This window comes from Equus przewalskii, chromosome 31 (genome assembly GCF_037783145.1).
Source record: "Equus przewalskii isolate Varuska chromosome 31, EquPr2, whole genome shotgun sequence".
Lineage (NCBI taxonomy): Eukaryota > Metazoa > Chordata > Mammalia > Perissodactyla > Equidae > Equus > Equus przewalskii.
Genome location: NC_091861.1, coordinates 7349948 through 7370225, shown reverse-complemented (window position 1 = coordinate 7370225; position 20278 = coordinate 7349948). Strand labels below are relative to the sequence as shown.

Genomic DNA, 20278 nt, shown 5'->3' with positions numbered 1-20278 from the left:
AGTTTACGACACATGAAGAGTGTCTGACCCCACAAAGAACACGGACTCGGCTGTCTTCAGCCCTCACTGTAAAAGTGTCGACGGGCCTCTCGCACAGACGGATTGAACATGGACCCTCTTGCTTGTGTTACACTAAAACTCTCACAAACGACACCTATCCGTAAACGGGAGAGTGAGCGTGGATGGGGACCTTCCTGTCATTAACCAAGACAGCCGCCTTTTTTGTTTACCTTCGACAACACTGCAAATCACAAAATTACGCGCTCTGCCCTGAAGCTGTGAGATGAGTGCTTCCACTTGCTAAACCCAGGTGAGCATCCGCGTCCGAGACGCAGAGGGAGTGACAGGGTGGGTGTCAGGGAGGGGACAGGGCATGCACGCGGCAGGGTCGCCCCCGCGCCGCCAGGGACCCCCGAGCGTCTGCAGACGCGCGCGCAGGCGGGAGGCGCGGGCTGGGGGCTGCCTGCGCGCTCGCGTGCCCGTCGGACCCTCCCGCAAAGGTCCGTGGCCACCTGTGGTCCCCGGGGAAGGGGCCAGCCCTTTGACACGGAAACGCTTCCCGGCTGGACACCCAGAGGAGGGAGGGGAGCAGGCGCGGCTCCCGGGTGCCTGAGGGCAGCGCCCGGGACGGGACCGCCGGGGGCCGTGGCCCGAGGGGGGCGCCCGGCCGGCGGCTTACGTAAGCCGGGCGCCTCCGCGCCGGCAGCCCCGGGCCGCGGCCGCTCTGCCCCCGCCTCGGCCTGCCCGGCGCGGGCCAGGGGCGCGGCGCCGCCTCCGCCGGCACGGGCTGCGCCCCGGCTTTCGGCTTCCGGCCCCGGCGCTCCCGCAGCCCAGAAAGCAGCGCACCGACACCATAACAAAGGCGGCGACGCGGCGGCAGCCCCGGGGTGCGAGGACCCGGGGCCGCGGGGGCGCTGCCAGTCGGCCCCCGTGCCCGGCGCGGGGTTCGGCCACCCGGCCCGACCGCAGCAGCGCGGGGGCGGGCGGCCGGGGGCGGCGGGGGGGTGCTCCGAACGGCTACTCACTCTCGTCAGGCAACTGGTCGAGCTCCGCCATCTTGAACGAGCCGCGCCGCTTTTTCAAAGGCTGCCCGCCGCGGTGCATTGTGGGGCGGAGACTGTCTTTGCGAGGGAGGTTCGAATGCGGAGCTCGCGGCCCGGCGCGGCGCGGCCGGCGGAGGCGGGCCCGGCGCGGCGCCGCCCGGGGAGGGGGCCCCGCGGGTGCCGCGCCCCTCCGCCCCGGCCCCGGGCCCGGCCCGAGGGCGGGCGGGGAGGGAGGCCGCGCCGAGAGGCCCGGCGGCGGAGCGCGGGGGGGCAGCGCGGGCTCCGCGGCCCGGCGGCCCGGCTCCCGGCGCGCGTCTCGCGGCCCGCGCTGCAGCTGCGGGCGCTGCAGGCTGTTCGTTCCGAGGGGCAGAGGGAGGCCGGCGGGACTGGGAGGCGGCACCTGTGGGCCCGGCGCGGGAGGAAGCCCTGGTGCGCGGTCACGTTACCCGAGGGGGCTCAGCTCCAAGTCGGTTTCTCAGGGCTGCGAAGCCCACGCTGCTCCGGCGAGGCGTCCCCTCCCTCCTCGGAGGGCTGGCCCAGGGAGCCCCGCAGCTCGTCCCGCCATCGCTCGGCGCTCGCCCGCCGCGGAGCCCGCGCCTCCCGGACGTCAGGACCGGGGCTGCGTGGAGCTGGGCGGAGGGACCTTGAGAGGTCGCGAAGTTAGTCGTTTAGGGCCGCGTCTCAGCTGTTCGGCTCAGCTCTTTCATCCCTTCGACCCGAGACCGTGTAGGGAGCTGGGAGAGAATTACAGAACCAGTCGCTGGGGGACACAGACAGAAATCGACAGTGACACCACGAGATGATCGAGTACCCCGATCGAAGTGTTAGGAGACTCTGGATGAGGATTCATCCGGTTTTGAAAGAAGTCCGGGGAAAGATTTCACAACTCCTGTCTCTAACACTCTGCAGTTATAAACCACTGTTGCTTTTCAATAATTCACTTAACAAATGTTCCTGAGCTCCAGTCCTTTCTTTCCAGGAATTTATGGAGGGTGGGGAGGGGGGTAATTAAGCAATGAAAATACAACATGGGTGAATTCCAGGAACTGAAAAGTAAAGAGATGGTAGACCCAGATGAGGACAGAGCAGGACACAGAGGCCAAGCTAAGCAGGTGGGCTTGCTAAGAGCCTGGGAGGATGGAGTTGGGTTCTACCTAATGGGGATGGCATGTTTCCGTTTGTTGGAGAACAAAAATGTGGGAAATGGATCAGAGTGTGACAAGATGGCAGTCCTGGGAATGAGGAGGAAGCTTGTTGGGCAGTCAGGCAGGCAAAGGCCAGGAGAGAGGGTCTAGTTGCCACCCTAGAGCTTCAGGGGGTGGGCTCTGGAGCCCCAAGGCCTGGGTGGGATTCTGCTTACTGGTTGTATAACCTCAGGAAAGTTTATTTCTTTTTAAAATTTTATTATTATTATTTTTGGAGGAAGATTAGCCCTGAGAGCTAACATCTGCTGCCAATCCTCTTTTTGCTGAGGAAGACTGGCCCTCAGCTAACATCCGTGCCCATCTTTGTCTACTTTATATGTGGGATGCCTGCAACAGCATGGTTTGACACGTGGCGAGTAGGTCTGCATCTGGGATGCGGACCCTGGTTGCCAAAGCGGAACCTGTAAACTTAATCACTGTGCCACCAGGCTGGCCCAGCAAGTTCATTTCTTAATTCTCTGTGCCTCAGTTTCTCATATCATTGGTGATACCAACTTTATGCCTCGGATAATTAGGTGCTGCCACTTTTGAGGTAGGAGGGGGAGCAGGGTTTGAGCAGAGAGGGTAAAAAATTCAATTTTACAAAGTCATCCCTCCTTCGTAGCTAACTTAACCCCTCCTGTGCCTTCTGAGCACAATCTGATCTGCCTTCTAAGAAGAGGAAAAACAACTGGTCCTGTTGTCAACACCTGCGGGGTGGGTCACTATCAATTTGGAGATGAGTTCAAGAAAAGGTCTGTCGTCTGAGAATGAAAGGGTAGGAAGAAACAGCCGAGGTAGGGTAGGCAGGAAGGTGGGTTGGGGAGTGGGAGGAGGATGCCTTTTATGACTGTAAACCATGGTCAAGGTATCATTAGGCCACGTTTTACCCTAAGGCAGTTTTTACAAACTCACAATGGCAGGTCTGCTGTATTGAAATAAGTGTTTTTAGGCCCTTCCTCATAATCTGCATTTTAAACAAAAACCCTAAATGAGTCTTACTCTCTGAGGCCTGAAGCCATGTCCCAGCCCCAGATCCAGGGCTTGTTAGCTGTGTGACTGGGAACAAGGCCCTTCACTGTGATCTTCAGTGAGGTTCTTTCTTGGATGTTTATGATGGAGGTTTTATAGTCATTGACTTCCTTGGTTCTCCCAACAACCTGGTAACTTGCTTAAAGGTAACATCGACCAGGTGCTAGAATCGGGAATCTGGCCCACTCTCAGTGCCTCAGTTTCTCCCTCTGTGATGTGAGGACAACACCCACCACAGGACTGCTAAATTTTAAATTGTGTATTTCAATTTAAGATGACATGATTGTATGTTATTGTCTGCCTTAAACAAAAGCCCTAAAATTTGGACAAGGACAGTAAGTCATGAAAAATCTAGATAAAAATACATCTTAAGAAAAACAAACAGTCACATTTTAGGCATATCAGGTTTGATGATTTCCCGTCCTATGGCCCATTTATCAAATACTGAGTTACTTCCTTGTAAACTTGGGTGCTTCAAAGAACACTATCAAGAAAGCAAAAAAGAGGGGGCCAGCCTGTGGTGTAGTGGTTACGTTTTCATGCTTTGCTTTGGTGGACTAGGGTTCAAAGGTTCAGATCCTAGGTGTGGACCTAGCAGCGCTCATCAAGCCACGCTGTGGTGGCATCCCACATACAAAATAGAGGAAGATTGGCATAGACGTTAGCTCAGTGACAATCTTCCTCAAGCAAAAAGAGGATGATTGGCTACAAATGTTAGCCCAGGGGTGCTCTTCCTCACCAAAAAAACCCCACAGAAAACAAACAAAAAGACAGCCCTCAAACTGGGAGAAAATATTTGCAAATCATTTATCTGATAAGGGACTTATATACCAAGTACATAAAGAAGTCTTACAAATTGATAATAAAAACACAAATAACCCAATTCAAAAATGGGCAAAGGACCCAAGAAAGATGTAATAAACCAGTAAGCGCATGAAAAGATGCTCAGTCAATAGTCATTAGGGAAATGCAAATCAAAACCACAATGAGATATCACTTCACACTCATGGCGTGGCTGTAATAAAAAAGACAGATAATAACAAGTATTGACAAAGTTGTGGAGAAATTGGAACCCTTGTCCATGGCAGGTGGGAATGTAAAATGGTGCAGCTGCTATGGTGGTTCCTCAAAAAATGAAACAATTACCATATGATCTAGCGATTCCACTTCTGAGTATATACCCCAAAGAACTGAAAGCAGGGTCTTGAAGAATATTTCTACACCCGTGTTCATAGCAGCATTATTCACAGTAGTCAAGAAGTGGAAGCAACCCAAGTGTCCATCAATGGATGAATAGATAAACAAAATGTGGTATATACATACAATGGAATATTATTCAGCCTTAAAAAGGAAGGAGGGGGATGGGGCTGGCCCCGTGGCCGAGTGGTTAAGTTCACGCGCTCTGCTGCAGGCGGCCCAGTGTTTTGTTGGTTCGAATCCTGGGCGCGGACATGGCACTGCTCATCAGACCACACTGAGGCAGCGTCCCACATGCCACAACTAGAAGGACCCACAACGAAGAATATACAACTATGTACCGGGGGGCTTTGGGGAGAAAAAGGAAAAATAAAATCTTTAAAAAAAAGGAAGGAGGGGCCAGCCCGGTGACATAGTGGTTAAGTTCATGCACTCCAGTTCGGTGGCCTGGGGTTTGCAGGTTCAGATCCTGGGCGTGGACATACACACCATTTATCAAGCCATGCTGTGGCAGTGTCCCACATACAAAATAGAGGAAGATTGGCACAGATGTTAGCTCAGGGCCAATCTTCCTCACCAAAAAAAAAAAAGAAAGAAAGAAAGAAAGGAAGGAAATCCTCACACATGCTACAACATGGATGAACTTTGAAGACATTATGCTAAATAAAATAATACAATCGCAAAAAAACAAATATGTGATTCTACTTATATGAGGTATCTGGAGTAGTCAAATTCATAGAGACAGAAAGCAGAATGGTGGTTGCCAGGGGCTGGGGGAGGAAGGAACAGAGAGTTATTGTTTAGTGGGTAGAGAGTTTCAGTTTGTAAAGATGAAAAAGTTCTGGAGATGAATGGTGGTCATGGTTTCACAGCAATGTGATTGTACATAATGCCATTGATTTGTACACTTAAAAATTGTTAAAATGGTAAATTTTATATTATGTATATTTTACCACAATAAAAAAATCCATGTTGCACAAACAGTACACACAGTATGGTCCCATTTACAAACATATATGCATAGACTAAAATCCAGAACAAAAGATATCTAAATGGTGGCTATTCCTGTGTGGTGGGATTATGGGTGATTTTTATTTTCTTTATGTCTATACTTATCATTTTTCTGCTGTAAAATTTTCATTACTTTTATAATAAAAGCAGCTATTTAAAAAAAAGTATATCCATATAATGGACTATTATTCAGCCATAAAAAGAAGTGAAGTATTAATCCATACTACAACATAGATGAAGCTTGAAAACATTATGCTGAGTGAAAGAAGCCATCACAAAAGACCACATATTGTATGATTCCATTTATAGGAAGCGTCCAGAATAGGCATATCCATAGAGACAGAAGGTAGATTAGTGGTTGCCTAGGGCGGTGGTGGAGGGGCAGGAATTGGGAGTAACTGCAAAAGGGTACAAGGTTTCTTTGTGGACTCACGAAAATGTTCTGAAATTGATCGTAGTGATGGCTGCACAAGTCTGTTTGTATACTAAAAACCACTGAGTTGTACATTTTAGGTGGGTGAATTGTATGATGTACGAATTATATCTCAAGAAAACTGTTACACGGAAAACCTTATTTTCAGACTTTTTGGTTTTTTTCTCAATCTAAAATCTTTGGCAGTCACTTTTAACAGAATCTTTTTCTAAGCCACAAATGAAGATGCAAAGTCGAAGCCCTCTGCTGGGCAATTTGAAATGATAGCTACAAACAAAAGAAAATAGCACACTGCTTTCCTTTCCACTCTGTCTTTTCTGCCACACGTTCTACTTACTATTCTGCAAACTATGCTGGAAAGAGGAGCTACTTTTCCTGTTGTACCCGAGTGGCTACAAGAAGATGCAAATTGAATTCCTGACAGACCCTGTTTCTTTAGAATGACCCCTAGGAGGGTCATCAAGCACTTGTTTCTCCTGAGACTCGGGTAAGAGTATCATTTGGTTAAACAAAAACCAAAACCAAAAAAAAAAACAGAGGAGGGGATCATTAAACCTATTTCCTAGGGCTGTAGGGAGAATTAAATGAGATCGCTTATGTAAAACACCTGGCCCACATCCCAGCCCACAAACACCAGCTCTCTGCTACTCTTTCCTATATCTTCTTTCCCTAAATTGTACCCAGAAGGAGCTAAATGTTTTAGTTGTATTTCTGAGACACGACTTCTAAAGACATAAGGCTCAGCAAAATTTACTGGTGCACCCCAGGGTATTTATGGAGCTCTTTGTTTTTCAGTCTGCAAAATGGAGCAAAATTTAAGGAAGAAGAAGATTTCTTTGAAGAAGCAATGACAAGCTCTTTCCCCAGGCATCTTGCGTAACCAACTATGGTAAAATTATGGTAGATTATCTTATGGGAGGGAAAGTAGAAAGACGTATTCCCCCACGCACACTCAATCCTTGTCCAGAATTTCCTAAATGAATTGGGGCACATCAACCAGGGAGCTCAAAAGACCAGGCCACCCAAGGAGGAGCGCCTTGTCATCAGAGCTGCCCAGACCGGAAAGGTTGGACAGCTCAACATAGCAGATTTGTGGATTCTAACCCAGAAAGATTGTCCCTTCAGGACATGTATGTCTCCATGGGATGTAAGGAAACATTGAGTTGGATGATCATTGATTTTACTTTCTCTTCTTAACCCCAGGTATTCTAAGCAATTCAATAGGGTACAATTATCCAGTAGTTGGTCAGCAAATATTTATTAAGCATCTACTCTGTGGCAGGTACTAGGCAAAATTCAATGTGACATAGTGTCTACCGTTACAGATTTTGTGGTCTAATGGAAGACACAGACAAATTCTATTACAATAGTGTGTTGAGTGCTACCTTAGGGCTGAGGACAGGATGCTACAGGAGCATAGAGTTGGGGCTGGGGAGCAAGAAAGTTTTCTCATGGAAGTGGCCTCTGAACTGAAACCTGAAGAATGAATAGAAGTTAGGGAGAGGAAGTAGAAGAAAAAAGTAATATCATTGGCTAAGGGTCATGTGCAAAGGCCCAGAGGTGAGACAGCACATGACTTTTATTCCAGGAACTTTAAGCAGTTCAGGATGGCTGGAGAGTTTAAGATATGCAAGAGGTAAGACTAGAGAGAGAAACAGCGGCCACACAAGAGTTGGGGGGAGATTTTAGAAACTTTTCCTGAAGTGCCTGTTGTTAGCCATGCCTCTCAGATCTCCAGCTGTGAGGAGCGTAGTTGGCTGACAGCTTCCAGCTGCTGCACCCTAAGATACAGCACAGCATTCATGCCAGTGTCGTGCTCTTCCCAGGCTGCTTCTAGCCGCTAAGTGAGCATGGCAGAGCTGCTAGAGCCAGGCCATTTCTACCCGATATGGGCCTCCTACAATGAGCAACCTTTGCTCTCGGGCTCCTGCGTGGCATGGTCCAGAATGGCTGCATGCTTACCTAAAGAGCTGCCTGCAGCATGATGGAGACCCTTGGCCAACACCATGGAAGATATTAAATGACATTTTATGGCTACTGGTCTGTGGATCGTTTGGGGAGCAGGACATACCAGCTTGTCAGCACTGTTTAATAATCATTTCTTTGATGGAGCCTTGGGGATTTCAAACATCAAGGCTGGTCATGGAGCTGGAATATGCTTACATGGTCAGCTCACTCTCATAGTGCATAGTCGATGATGGTTTGAGATCTGGAGACAAAGCGCATCCTGTGCTACCGAGCAGGGGAGGTCCTGAGAGCTCCAGCGCTCTTCCTCACAGAACTTCTGCTGTTACTGTACCTTATCCTTTGCCTATAAACACTGTTCTGTGCTAGGAGTGAACCCTCATGTCAGCTGTGGCCTCTGGGTGATAAGGTGTGTCTGTGCAGGCTCATCCATCGTAACAGATGTACCCCTCTGGTGGGGGATGTTGACCTGAGGAGGCTGTGCATGAGTGTGGGGAGGGCTAGAGAGGAAATCTCTGTACCTTCTGCTCAATTTTGCTGTGAACCTCAAACTGCTCAAAAAAAAGTCTAAAGCCAAAAGAAAACAAAAAAACTATGAGTGTAAACTGTTGGAGTCCTGTGTGTCCTTTCAGCAATCAAACATGGAAGGTGATTCAAGCATCATTAACACAGCCTCCCCACCGGCATGGCTAAGATTTCCTCAGGGCCGGACTCCAGCCCCGTCTCCTTTCTGCCCTTTGCTCCTTTTACAGGTGCCAGACATGCACTCTGCTCTGAGCTCTCCACACATTCTCTTGCTCCCTCTCTGCTTTATCTTTTTTAAAATTTTTTATTATTTTTTTTAAATTAAGATTATGACAGTTAACAACCTTGTGAAATTACAGTTGTACTCTCTGCTTTATCTTTCAACAGTGTTTTCCCGAATAAATCTTCGGCATATCTGATTCCATCCTAGCATCTGCTTCTCAGGGAACCTGAGCTGGAACACTCTGTGCTGGGAAATAGTCTGGAAAAGCAGGTGGCACAATGGGGTTTGGGACTGGGTAACTCACCACCTGCCTGGCAGGGACCATCCCATCCCAAGTGGAATGTGGGGCATGGCTAATGTCTGACACAGGGTGACTGAAGATTCCACGTGTGGTGTCCCAGGAAAATGTCCTGAGGGTGGCATCTTTGCTGGTGTGATGATTCGGGCAGTGAAAGATAGGGAGAAACAATGCTTACAAGGACAGTGGAGTTGGCTGGTTGTTACTAAGTTGTACTGATGTTCTGTATAGGAATACTGAAAAAGGAGTTAACGACCACCCAAGAGCTAAGTGGAGAGCCAGAGGGCCTCTTGGTAGCTTACAAAGAGGCCCTTATCACCACCATGACGAGTGGACCAGCTGAGGCGCAAACGCTGGACTTCGCAGTTGGAGTCACTGAGCTCCAGAGACATTTCAATGCTTTGCCAAGGCCAGGGGGTTACACCAGGGTCAGAGTCCTGGTTGAGAAAACCTGGGACGTGACACATGGGAAGGAGACACCTGGAGGGATACCCCCAAGGACCTGGCTCTGCGGAGTCTCCTGAACCCTCAGAGTTGCAGAGGTGTCCAGGCTTCCATTAAGAGCCAGCTCTCCTCCCATGCAAGAAGACACTGCAGCATCTTCTCTCTGACAAGACAGCAGGTTTCCGCTCAGGAGCTGCCCCACCTTCTCACTTGGCTGCCAGGCTGATAACCAGGGTTAAATCTCAGCATGACCTGCCTGAGGACGTGTTGGGCCTGATAAGCAAGGAGAGATATGATACCCCAATGGAGCTACCAGATTTACCCAGCATGTACTGTGGGAGCTGGGGGGGGGGGGGGGCGGTACCTCTGGGATTGGATTTTGAGAGTTTTTGATCAAGAAGAACAGAATATAAAACTGGACAAGGAAGAATTCATTAACTTGGGGACCCTTTCTTAGGACGTAGGATTTAATGCCGTGGCAAGGATCTCAAGGGACGCCAGGGTGTCACTGAGATGCCTGGAGAAAGCACTGAGTTGCACTGAATGAAGTGGAAGTTCCCAAGTTGCTCTGGCAGGTGGTAGAGGAAGGAATAAAAAGGTTCAGGGAGGTGACAGACTGGAATGGGTACATTCAATGAGGCCAGAAGACCCAGCAGACGGTGATGCTACTTGGGAAGGCTCAGAGGAAACGTCATTCAGGAAGGCCAGCAGGAACGTGCTGGTGAGGACACCAGTATCAAGAAGAAATTCAGCAGTGGCTCTTCTCTGCAGGCTGGGGGTGACAGTTGGAGAGGCAGTCACAGGCTGGACTCCTTAAGAGTGATGGGGATGATGGGGGCCCCACTGAAAGTAATAGAGGCAGGTGGCAGTGCTTAATCATGGGGAAGTAGGAGGCTGCATTTATCATGAAAAATCAGCAAGGTTGGTGGGACAGCCAAGCGAGGTTGATTCATAGGGACATGTGGAAATAGACATGGTTAATAGAACATGGTGTCTCTAGGGACAAAACAGATGGGCAGCCAGCAGAGCTGCTGCTGAATATCCACAATCAAAAGAAGGCATGACTGGAGGAGTAGGAGGCCGAGGGCCATCACCCGAATAAAGAATCATGATGCCTTGCTCAGTTCCCAGACTTGAGCCAAATTTCACATCTGGAACTCATTGATTGAAGAGATGGCCACGTCCCAGGAGGAAGGACCCTGGAACACGGTGGCAAGTGTACACTGTACTGATTCCTAGTCATTCCTCAAAGGGGCCATTTATTCAGGTGACTGGACACTGAGGAAAGAGGAATACCCAGACATTTCAAGGACTACTGAACACAGGGCCTGAGTTGACATTGATAGTCATAAGCCTGAAGTCATCAAAAACCCCCTTTAAAGCTGAGGCATACAGAGTGGAGGCAGGAGGTCATAAATGGAGTCCTAACTCAAGTCTGGCTTACAGCGGGTCCCGTGGGTCTGTGGATGCAATTGGTGGTCAGTTCCGCAGGCCATGAGAGTAGAACTTGGCAGTTGGGTCCTTGGCCTGTGGGGTAAGAGCTACTGTAGTGGGGAAGCTTAAAAGGGTAACTGGAAGCACCTGCGACTTCCCTCTGCCTCCCTGCACAAGATATTAAATCAAAACCAAAATCAGATCCTGGGGGACGGATGGTGATGATTAGCGCCACCATTAAAGATCTAAAGGACGTGGGGTCTCAGATTTGGTTTTTTAAAATCTTTCTAAGCTTAATATGGACAAGTTTTTCACACTTGTAAAGTCATTCAGCCATGCTTTCATGTTCGTGTTTTTTCAACAAATTGATTCAAGAACAGTTATCTCACCATGTAAAGAGAAAAGTCTGTGCAATCATTTTGACCCAGGAAGGCATCTTGATTTCACTATTGGCTGCTTTTCTCACAAGTTTTTCTAGTTCTTCCTTTGACACATAACAATAGCTCTTCATCTCACAGGGATCTGGATCCAAAGTTACAAACAAACAAACAAAATGCAATCTTCACAAACAAAATGCAATCATGAGGCCTGCCTGGTGGCACAGTGGTTAAGTTCGCACACTTTGTTTCAACAGCCCGGGGTTCATGGGTTCGAATGCCGGGCGCGGACTTACACACTGTTCATCAAGCCATGCTGTGGCGGCATCCCACATACAAAAAATAGAGGTAGGTTGGCACAGATGTTAGCTCAGGGCCAAAAAATAGAGGTAGGTTGGCACAGATGTTAGCTCAGGTTAGTCCTCCTCACCAAAGCAAACAAACAAAAAATTTAATCCATTTCATGTTCACCCCAAATATCATCAGATTGAATGAATTTGTATTAACTAATCTGGGGAAACCTGCTCCATGGATATTCATAATTCAGCTTTTAAAGATTTCCATGCAGCCCTTTTCTCTTCAATTGTATTATTTTCTTCAGGTTCTCCTGTATAACTTAATGGATAACTACAAGTATTAGTAAAAAAAAACAAAAAAAAACCTAGAAAGGAAATTTTAGTGTCTGACCTCTCCTGTAGTAGTAGCTTATTTTCTGTGTTGAATAAGATGACACTTAAGGTTCAGTGCAATAGTCCTTTCGCAATGCTTTCATTCCAGTGACAGTTCGTTTTAGTTCTAGGTCCAATTTTATTGTCATTTTCATCAATAAGAGTACACATCACTGCTAGAAACTGAAGCTGCCCATCAAAATTGTCAATACTTATTTCAGGCATGCTAACATGTGACTGTTCTGTCCTAAATATCCTTGTTCTACTTGTAGCAGAGGGTCCCAAGGTGTTGTCAGACAGCAGGAACTAAGCAAATTCTGTGAGGCTTAAAATGTGTCTCCTCCAGGGGCTGCAGGGCACAACCGATTGGCTCAGAGGCAACTCCTACCCAAGGTTTTCTTTCTCATACTTTGCCACAGTTGATTTGTTCAAGGATGGGAAACTAAATCAATGAGTCTCTTCTGTAGGGATTGTGGAATGGGATCCAGAAGAGTAGATCAAGTCACGTTCTAAGTGGCTATGTTACCCAACCAAAGTGGGTTCGCTTCTTGGTTAGTTGAAATCAAAGCCTTCACCAGAAGTAGTTGTCACACAAAGTAAAATTTATTTGCAGCACATAAAGAGACCACAGGGAATCACTTCCAAAGCCATGGCCCCTGAGGAAGGGGAAACAGGTATCTTTATTTTGGATGGGGAATGAATACTCAAAAGGGAGGCTTTGTCATCACAGGTAGAGATGGGTATTCACTTGTGCAGGTGCAGTTGGAAAACATGTCTCCACATATGTTGTACGTTATGGTGATAAGGCCTAAGCTCCTCCTGGGGCAGAGACCTTAACATTAAAATGAAGCAAAGGTAATTCTTGGACACTTTTGGGCCTGTCTGCCCAGGCTCTGCTCTTATAGTGGAGTTTGGACCACTCTTGTAGTGGAGTTTAGACCGGTTCAGGGCCGTTGGTGATTGCATCTCTTAGCATAACTAAAAAACACCTTTAAGAAAGAATTAAGTGCTTCAGAAACCCCCTTTGAGTTACTTGGGGCAGTTAGTCGGTGACAGCTACACAATAAGGTACAAATTTGTCATTTCTTCTGCCTATGTTTTTTGCCTTATGACTAGAAAAAGCGGAAAAAGCCAGTCTACAAAGAAAAGAAAGTGGTGGATTCACAGGAGGCACAGAGAGTAGAGAGGGAGGGAGCCCCAGCAGTGTTCCAGGCCTGCTTCCATTGCCCTTCTTTCTGAGGCCTGGCTGCACTCCTGCCCTGGGGTTACTTGCAACCTGAGGCCTCACTAGCCTATGTTCCTATGCTGAAGTTCAGTTAAACTGCAGACGTGCAAAGGATGGGAGGCAAAGAAGAAAAATGAAAACAGCGTAATTTATTTGGGGGGTGGGATCATGGGTGAATGTTGGTCTTTATTTTTAATCCTACAAATAGTTTGCATCACAACCAATTTTAAGATTTTTGTAATTGAAGCGTAACATATATTTAGTAAAGTGTATTTTAAAAATACATATCTTGACAATTTTTTTCTCTTTAAATCAACTTTATTGAGACAAGGGTTATATATAATAAAATGAACCCATTTCAAGTGTACAGTTTGATGAATTTTGACACCTGTGTATACATCACCAAAATTAAGAAACACAAAATTTCCATTACCAAGAAAAGTTCCCTCATACTCCTTTGCAGTCAATCCCACCTGCTTCCAGGGCTAGGCAACCACTGATCTGCTTTCTGTCACTCTTTTACCTGTTCTAGAACCTTATATAAATAAATATATATATATATTGTGTGTGTATATATATGTACACACACACACACACAGACATGCTTCTCTGGGTCTGGATTCTTTAGCTCAGCAATGATGTTTTGAAATTCATCTATGTTGTTGTACATATCAGTAGTTTTCTCCTTCTTATTACTGAGTAGCATTCCATTACATGGACATCACAGTGTTCTTATCTATTTGCCTGTAGATGCACTTATGGATTGTTTCCAGTGTGGAGCTGGGATAAATAAAGCTGCTGTGAATATGTGCATACAAGTCATTTTGCAGTCATGTGTTTTCACTTCTTTTGGATAAATACTTAGGAGTGGAATGTGTGGGTCATATGGTAGCGTATGTTTAACTTTATAAGAATCTGCCAAATAGTTTTCCAAAGTACTTGTGCCATTTGACATTTCTACCAGCCACGTATGAGAGTTCCATTTGCTCTGTATCCTTGTCAGCACTTGGTGTTGTCAGTTTTTTGGCTTAAATTTTTTTTTCCATTCTAATAGGTGTATAGTGATATTGATTTCTAGCTTCTTTTATGTTCAAAGGACATACTCTATATTTTTTCAGTCCTTTTAAATATGAGGCTTGTTTAATGCCCTGGATGTGGACTATCTTGGTGAATGTTACATTTGCACTTGAAAAGAATGTGTATTTTGCAATTGTTAGGTGGACTGTTCTATAAATATCAATTAGGTCAAGTTGACTGATAATGTTCAAATCTGTGCCTATTGATTTTCTGTTTACTTGTTCTATCAATTACTGTGAGAGGATTGTTGAAATTTGTACCCATAATTGTGGATTTGTCTATTTCTCCTTTCAGTTCCATCAGTTTTTGCTTCTTATTTTTTAAATTAAATTAAATTAAATTAATTTTGTTGAAGAATAATGGCCCTGAGCTAACATCGGTGCCCATCTTCCTCTATTTTGTATGTGGGTCGCAGACACAGCATAGCTGATGAGTAGTTTAGGTCCACAACCTGGATCTGAACCCACGAATCTGGGCTGCCAAAGTAGGGTACACCGAACTCGACCACTACGCCATGGTGGTGGCCCCATGTTTCTTGTACTTTGAACCTCTGTCATCAGGTATACACACACTTAGGATTCTTCTGTTCATGACGAATTGCCCCTTTTGTCATTATGAGTTTTTTTCTTTTATCTCTGGTGGTAGTCCTTACTCTGAAGTTTACTTTGTCTGATATTAATATAAATTGCTTATGATTAGTCTTTGCATAATATATCTTTTTTTTTCACCCATTCTTTCTTAATCTGACTGTGTCTTTATATTCAAAGCACATTTCTTTAGACAGGATATAGTTTGGTCTTACTCTTTTAACATTTTAATCAGTCTGACAATCTCGCCTTTAATTGAAATTTTTAGATCATTTATATTTAATGTAATTATCAGTGTGGTTGAATTTTAGTCTACCACTTGCAGTTGTTTTCTATTTGTCTCATCTATTCTTTGTTGCCTTCTTTTGATTATTTTTTAGGATTCCATTTTTTCTTCTATATTACTAGCTATACCTCTTTGTTGTTTCTTTTTCTTCTTCTTTAACGTTAATTCTAGGATTTACAATATAAATCTTTAACTTATCACTTATCTTTAAATATTGTTATTCTACTTCACATATAAGAATCTTTTAATAATTTATGTCCATTTTCCCCTCTCAACCTTTGTGCTATTGTTTTAACACATTTTATTTCCACATATGTTATAAAGCCACCAAAATATTTTATCTTTCTTTAAATGGTCAGGTGTCTTTTAGAGACATTTTTTTTTAAGTATTTTATATTTCCCATTTTGAGCATTCTTCATTTCTTTGTATAGGTCTGATTTTTCTATCTGGTATCATTTTTCTTCAAACTGAGGAACTCTTTTTAAAACGTTTTTTATAAAGCAAGTCTGCTGGAAATGAACCTCTCAGCTTTTGTGTATCTAAAAATGTCATTATTTCATTAGATTGGTAACTTTTTTTCTTTCAGCACTTTAAAGATGGCATTCTTTTTCTTTCTGGCTTGCATTGTTTCTGATTAAAATTCTTTGTTCACCTATACGTAATATATCTCTTGTCTGCTTTTAAGATTTTTCTCTTTATCAGTAGTTTTCAGCAATTTGATTATAATGTGTTTTGGTATGGTGTTTTTTGTGTTTTTCCTGCTTAGGGTTTGTTGGGCCTCTTGGGTCCATGGGTTTACGGTTTATCAAGTTTGTAAAAGTTTTGGTTAATATTTCTTTAAATACTTTTTGCCTGCTGCCCTCCATCCCAGACCCCAATTATATGTATGTTAGACTCCATGACATTGTGCCACAGGCCACTAAGTCTCTGTTCATGCTTTTGGTAATTTCTCTCTCTGTGCTTTTATTTGGTTGGTTTTCTTGCTGTGTCTTCAAGTTAACTGATCTTTCTTCAGTAGATACTGTATTTTTCAGCTCTGGAAATTCCATTTGGTTGTTTTTTATACTTTCCATTGTTCTCTGCATGATATCTATGTTTTCCTTTAAATCTTTGTACATATTTATAATAGCTTTTTAAGTGTCCTTGTTTAATTCATGTTTCCCTGTCATTTCTGGGTCTGTTTCTATTGACTGACGTTTCCCCTGGTCATGGGTCACATTTTCCTGTTTCTTCACTTGTCTAGTAATTTTTATTGGATGCTGGTCATTGTACATATTATGTTGTTGAGCATTTGGATTTTCATCTTCCTTAAAGAATGTTATATTTTGTTTTCATAAGTAATTATATTACCTGTGGGCTTGTTTTATCCTTTCAGGTCTTGTTTTTAGCTTTGTTAGGGTGGCTCCAGAGAAATTCTTACTCTAGGGTAGGATTTCTCAACCTTGGCTCTTTTGACATTTTGGATTGGATAATTCTTTGTTATGGGGCTGTCCTGTGTATTATAACATGTTTAGCAGCATCCCTGGATTCTACCTTCTAGATATCAGTAGCATCTTCCCAGTCATGAAGATAAAAACTGTTTCCAGGCATTGCAAAATGTCCCCTGGGGCATGAAATCACCCCTAGTTGAGAAGCACTGTTCTAAGGACTATTTTAGCTCTGCTCCTAAGGTGTGTCCCTTCTGTGATCTCTACTGAATATGCTGGGTGTTTAATCAGGTCTCCTTACTCTGATTGATTGGAATTTGCCATAGATTAAATGTTTGTGTCTCCCCAAAATTCAAATGTTGCAACCTAATCCCTTGGGTCCAGTCTGGTGGCTGAGTGGTTAAGTTCACCCATTCTACTTTGGCGGCCAAGGGTTTCACCAATTTGGATCCTGGGCATGGACATGGCTCTGCACATCAAGCCATGCTGAGGCAGCATCCCACGTGGCACAACTAGAAGGACCTACGACTAGAATATACAACAATGTACTGGGGGGCTTTAGGGAGAAGAAGGAGGAGGAGAAGGAGGAGGAGGAGGAGGAGGAGAAGAAGGAGAGTGGAAGAGGAAGAGAGAAGGAAGAGGAAGAGGAGGAAGAGGAAGAGGAAAAGGAAGATTCACAACAGATGGTAGCTCATGTGCCAATCTTTAAAAGAAAGACACCTAATCCCCAATGTGATGGCATCAGGCGGTGGGGCCTTTGGGAGGTGATTAGGTGATGAGGGCAGAGCCCTCATGAATGGGATTAGTGCCCATATAAAAGAGACCTTAGATCACTCCCTTGCCCTTTCTGCCATGTGAGAACACGGTGAAAAGACATCGTCTATGAATTAGGAAGTGGGTCCTCACCAGACACCGAATCTGCTGGCACCTTGATTTGGGACTTCTCAGCTTCCAGAACTGGGAAAAACAAATTTCTGTTGTTTATAAGCCTCCTAGTCTGTGGTATTTTGTTGTAGCAGCATGAACGGACTAAGATAGAACTCAAACATCTCGCAGCACAGTGTGAGCTCTGGGAATTGTCCAACTTACATTTCCCGATGATTATTTTTCACCTGACTTTGTAGAGTTCATGTTAGATGTACACAGCTTAGTATCCAGCACAAGACTCAAGGGGACCCCAGGCAGATTTCTTGGGCTCTTTCTCTGAGCATCTTTCTCTCTGTTACTCTGCTTTGCAAATTCCAGCCACCTTAGCCTCCTGAAACCAATCTCTGTCCTTCAACTCAGTGAAACTGCCACTCTTTCTAGGGCTTCTCTTCTTGCACCATGGCAGTCTGGGAAGTCTCTCCAGGCAGACAGCCTAGGTGAGCCCTGGGCTCATTTCATTCCCTCCCCTTCTCAAGGATCACAGTCTTGCATTGCCTACTGTACAGTGTCTAACAACATCTGTTTCATGAGTTTGGCCCAGTTTCATTACAGCAGGAGAGCACGTCTGGTACCTGTTACCCTGTCATAGCGGGAAACGGAAGTACCCCTCAATAATTGAAATTTTAAACATTTCATCTACTAACGTGCCCTGTTGATGTTAGCCTTCCTTCCTTTAGCTCCCATTTTTTTCTAAACATTTGATTAGTGAATAAAACAAAAGACAACTCAAGTAAACCCTACTTGTTTTCTTTGGGCTTACCTTTTCCAAAATGCGTCAGATCTCCATTTTGCTTTTGGGTACTCATGTTCATCCTTGAATAAATACTGGCCATATCCATTATTTACTGTACCCAAGGTAGATACACCTGCTTTCAAATTGACAGGTAAGCCGGACAGTCCTCAGTTTATTGATATAGTAAAATGATGATCTTCCATCCGGGGTCCTTTGTAATTCAGAGTCGAGGCTTTTAAGTACATGTTTCTTGTAGAATTAAGTAAAATTATATTTTGATACATTTGACTGTGAAGTTATAAGAACCTTTCTCTCTCTCTCCATGTAGTCTCAGGGCCTCTAATCCTCCAGGTACTCTCCCTGCTCGATCTCTCCAGCAGAATATCTGGAAATCTTACGTGGTGCCTCAGGGCTTCCAAGAGCACAAAAGCTAAAGCTACCTGGTCTCTTGAGTCTCAGACGTGGAGCTGACCCAGTGTCCCTTCTGCCACATTCTATTGCTTAAAGTGAGCCATGGGTCGGCTCAGATGCAAGAGGAAGGGAGTATATACTGGGAGGCATGGTTCATTGGGGGCCATCAATATAAAAGACTACCACAGTCACCTTGGACAAGTGACTTTACCTCTGTGTGCCTCAGTTTCCTCATGCTAAATGATGGTTGTAATTTAACCCACCCTGTTGGACTGTAATGAAAATAGAGAAGTAAGACATGTAAGGCATCTTGCACAGTGCCTGGCTTGTACCTCCTATAAAGGGTGGCTGGTTGTCTTAGTCAGCGTACAGGACTGCTCTGTGGTCTCATCTGTTCCTGGTAACTGCCTGATACTCTTGGCGCCTCAATAAATACCACTGAGAGAAAGATAGTCATTTTGGATCCAGATGATGCTGGTACTACATGACAGAAGTTCTCACGTTTTATGAGCTAATTTACATTTTATGTTAAGTACACTCACATCCATCATCTCTTTATTATCACACGTTATAGATGAAGGAACTGAGGCTCAGAAAGGCTTAGTAACTTACCCAAGATCACATTCATGTTCTTTCAAGGAACATGTACTGAGCATCTCCTAAGTACAAGGCACTGAGAAGACCAAAGTCCCGTTCTGCTAGAGGTATTCAATCTAGTGACAGGCAGAATGTGAGAAACATGGCATGCAATGGGTGCAGTGCAGGCGGGGGGTGGATCTGGGGTCAGGAAAGGCTTCTGGGGGGATGATACTTAAGCTGAATTGTAAAGGAGGATTTCTTAGTCAGTGCGGGAGGGCAGTGCACTCCAGGCTAAGGGAAAGAGCTATGAAATGGCACGGCTCGTCAGTGCTGACCTGGGATGCCAAACCAGGCCTTATGATCCCTAGTGTGCATCTATTTGGCACCCAAAATGTCCATTTTGGGGAAAAGAGCCAAAGTTGTATAAAAATGAGTGTCATAATCCAGGCATGATTCTGTTTTGCTCCATGTGCATAAGCAAGAATACAGAGAGAGAGACAGAGAGAGAGAGAGAGAGAGAGAGGGGAGAGAGAGGGAGAATAAGAATATCCAAATCAGAAGGAAGCTGGCTGACCTTAAAATGATCTCCTTAGTCTTTAAATGAGCTTCAGGCAACCTACATCCCTGTTAACTCATTTCCTCATTCATTCATTCAGCCAATGCATCTTCAGTCCTGTCCTGAAGCCAGGCGCCTGCTTGGAGCTGAGAGTGCAAAGTTGAATCAGATGGTGCCCATTCCCTCCAAAATCACAGAACAGGGTAAAGAAGTACCAGAGCCTGAGGGAGACGGACACTTCAGAGTTCCCAGCAACGTGGGTGTTTCTGCAAAACCAAGAGTGTTCCAAAAAAGAAAGAAAACTGTACATGGACAGACCTCAAAATAGACTGTGGATTGATTTGAAGGTGGTAGATTATAAGAAATTCCTTCCAGAAAAGTAGGATGCAAAATATATAGTAGGGTTACAACCAAAACATTTTATATAGAAAAAAGACTGGAAAGAAATAGACCAAAATGTTAATGGTAACTAGCTTTGGTTACTGGTTATTATTTGGTAATTCTTGGTTATTTTTTTTTCCTGGCCTATTTGATTTTAGCCCTTAGACTATTTTGCATGCCTCTGGTAATTATTTTGCTTTTATATAAATAACTAGTAGTTACTATTTACACAGTACCCACTACATACCAGTCAC

The 20278-nt window shown here is 45.0% G+C and overlaps 1 protein-coding gene and 1 pseudogene across 3 annotated transcripts in view; both read right to left on the bottom strand.

The window, feature by feature from the left end:
- The window catches only part of LIN9 (lin-9 DREAM MuvB core complex component), a 94378-nt gene extending 93161 nt beyond the window's left edge, over positions 1-1217 (bottom strand). The window contains exon 1 of one of the 3 annotated variants that reach the window (XM_070602662.1): positions 1026-1217. In XM_070602662.1, coding sequence (XP_070458763.1) covers positions 1026-1104 — 79 coding nt within the window. In that variant the 5' untranslated portion in view covers positions 1105-1217. The remainder of the gene's footprint in view (positions 1-1025) is intronic. The other 2 variants (XM_070602664.1, XM_070602665.1) reach the window with 2 other exon arrangements.
- Positions 1218-1711: 494 nt separating this feature from the next.
- Positions 1712-12059, bottom strand: LOC103542736 (isopentenyl-diphosphate Delta-isomerase 1-like; annotated as a pseudogene).
- Between the last annotated feature and the right edge of the window lie 8219 nt (positions 12060-20278).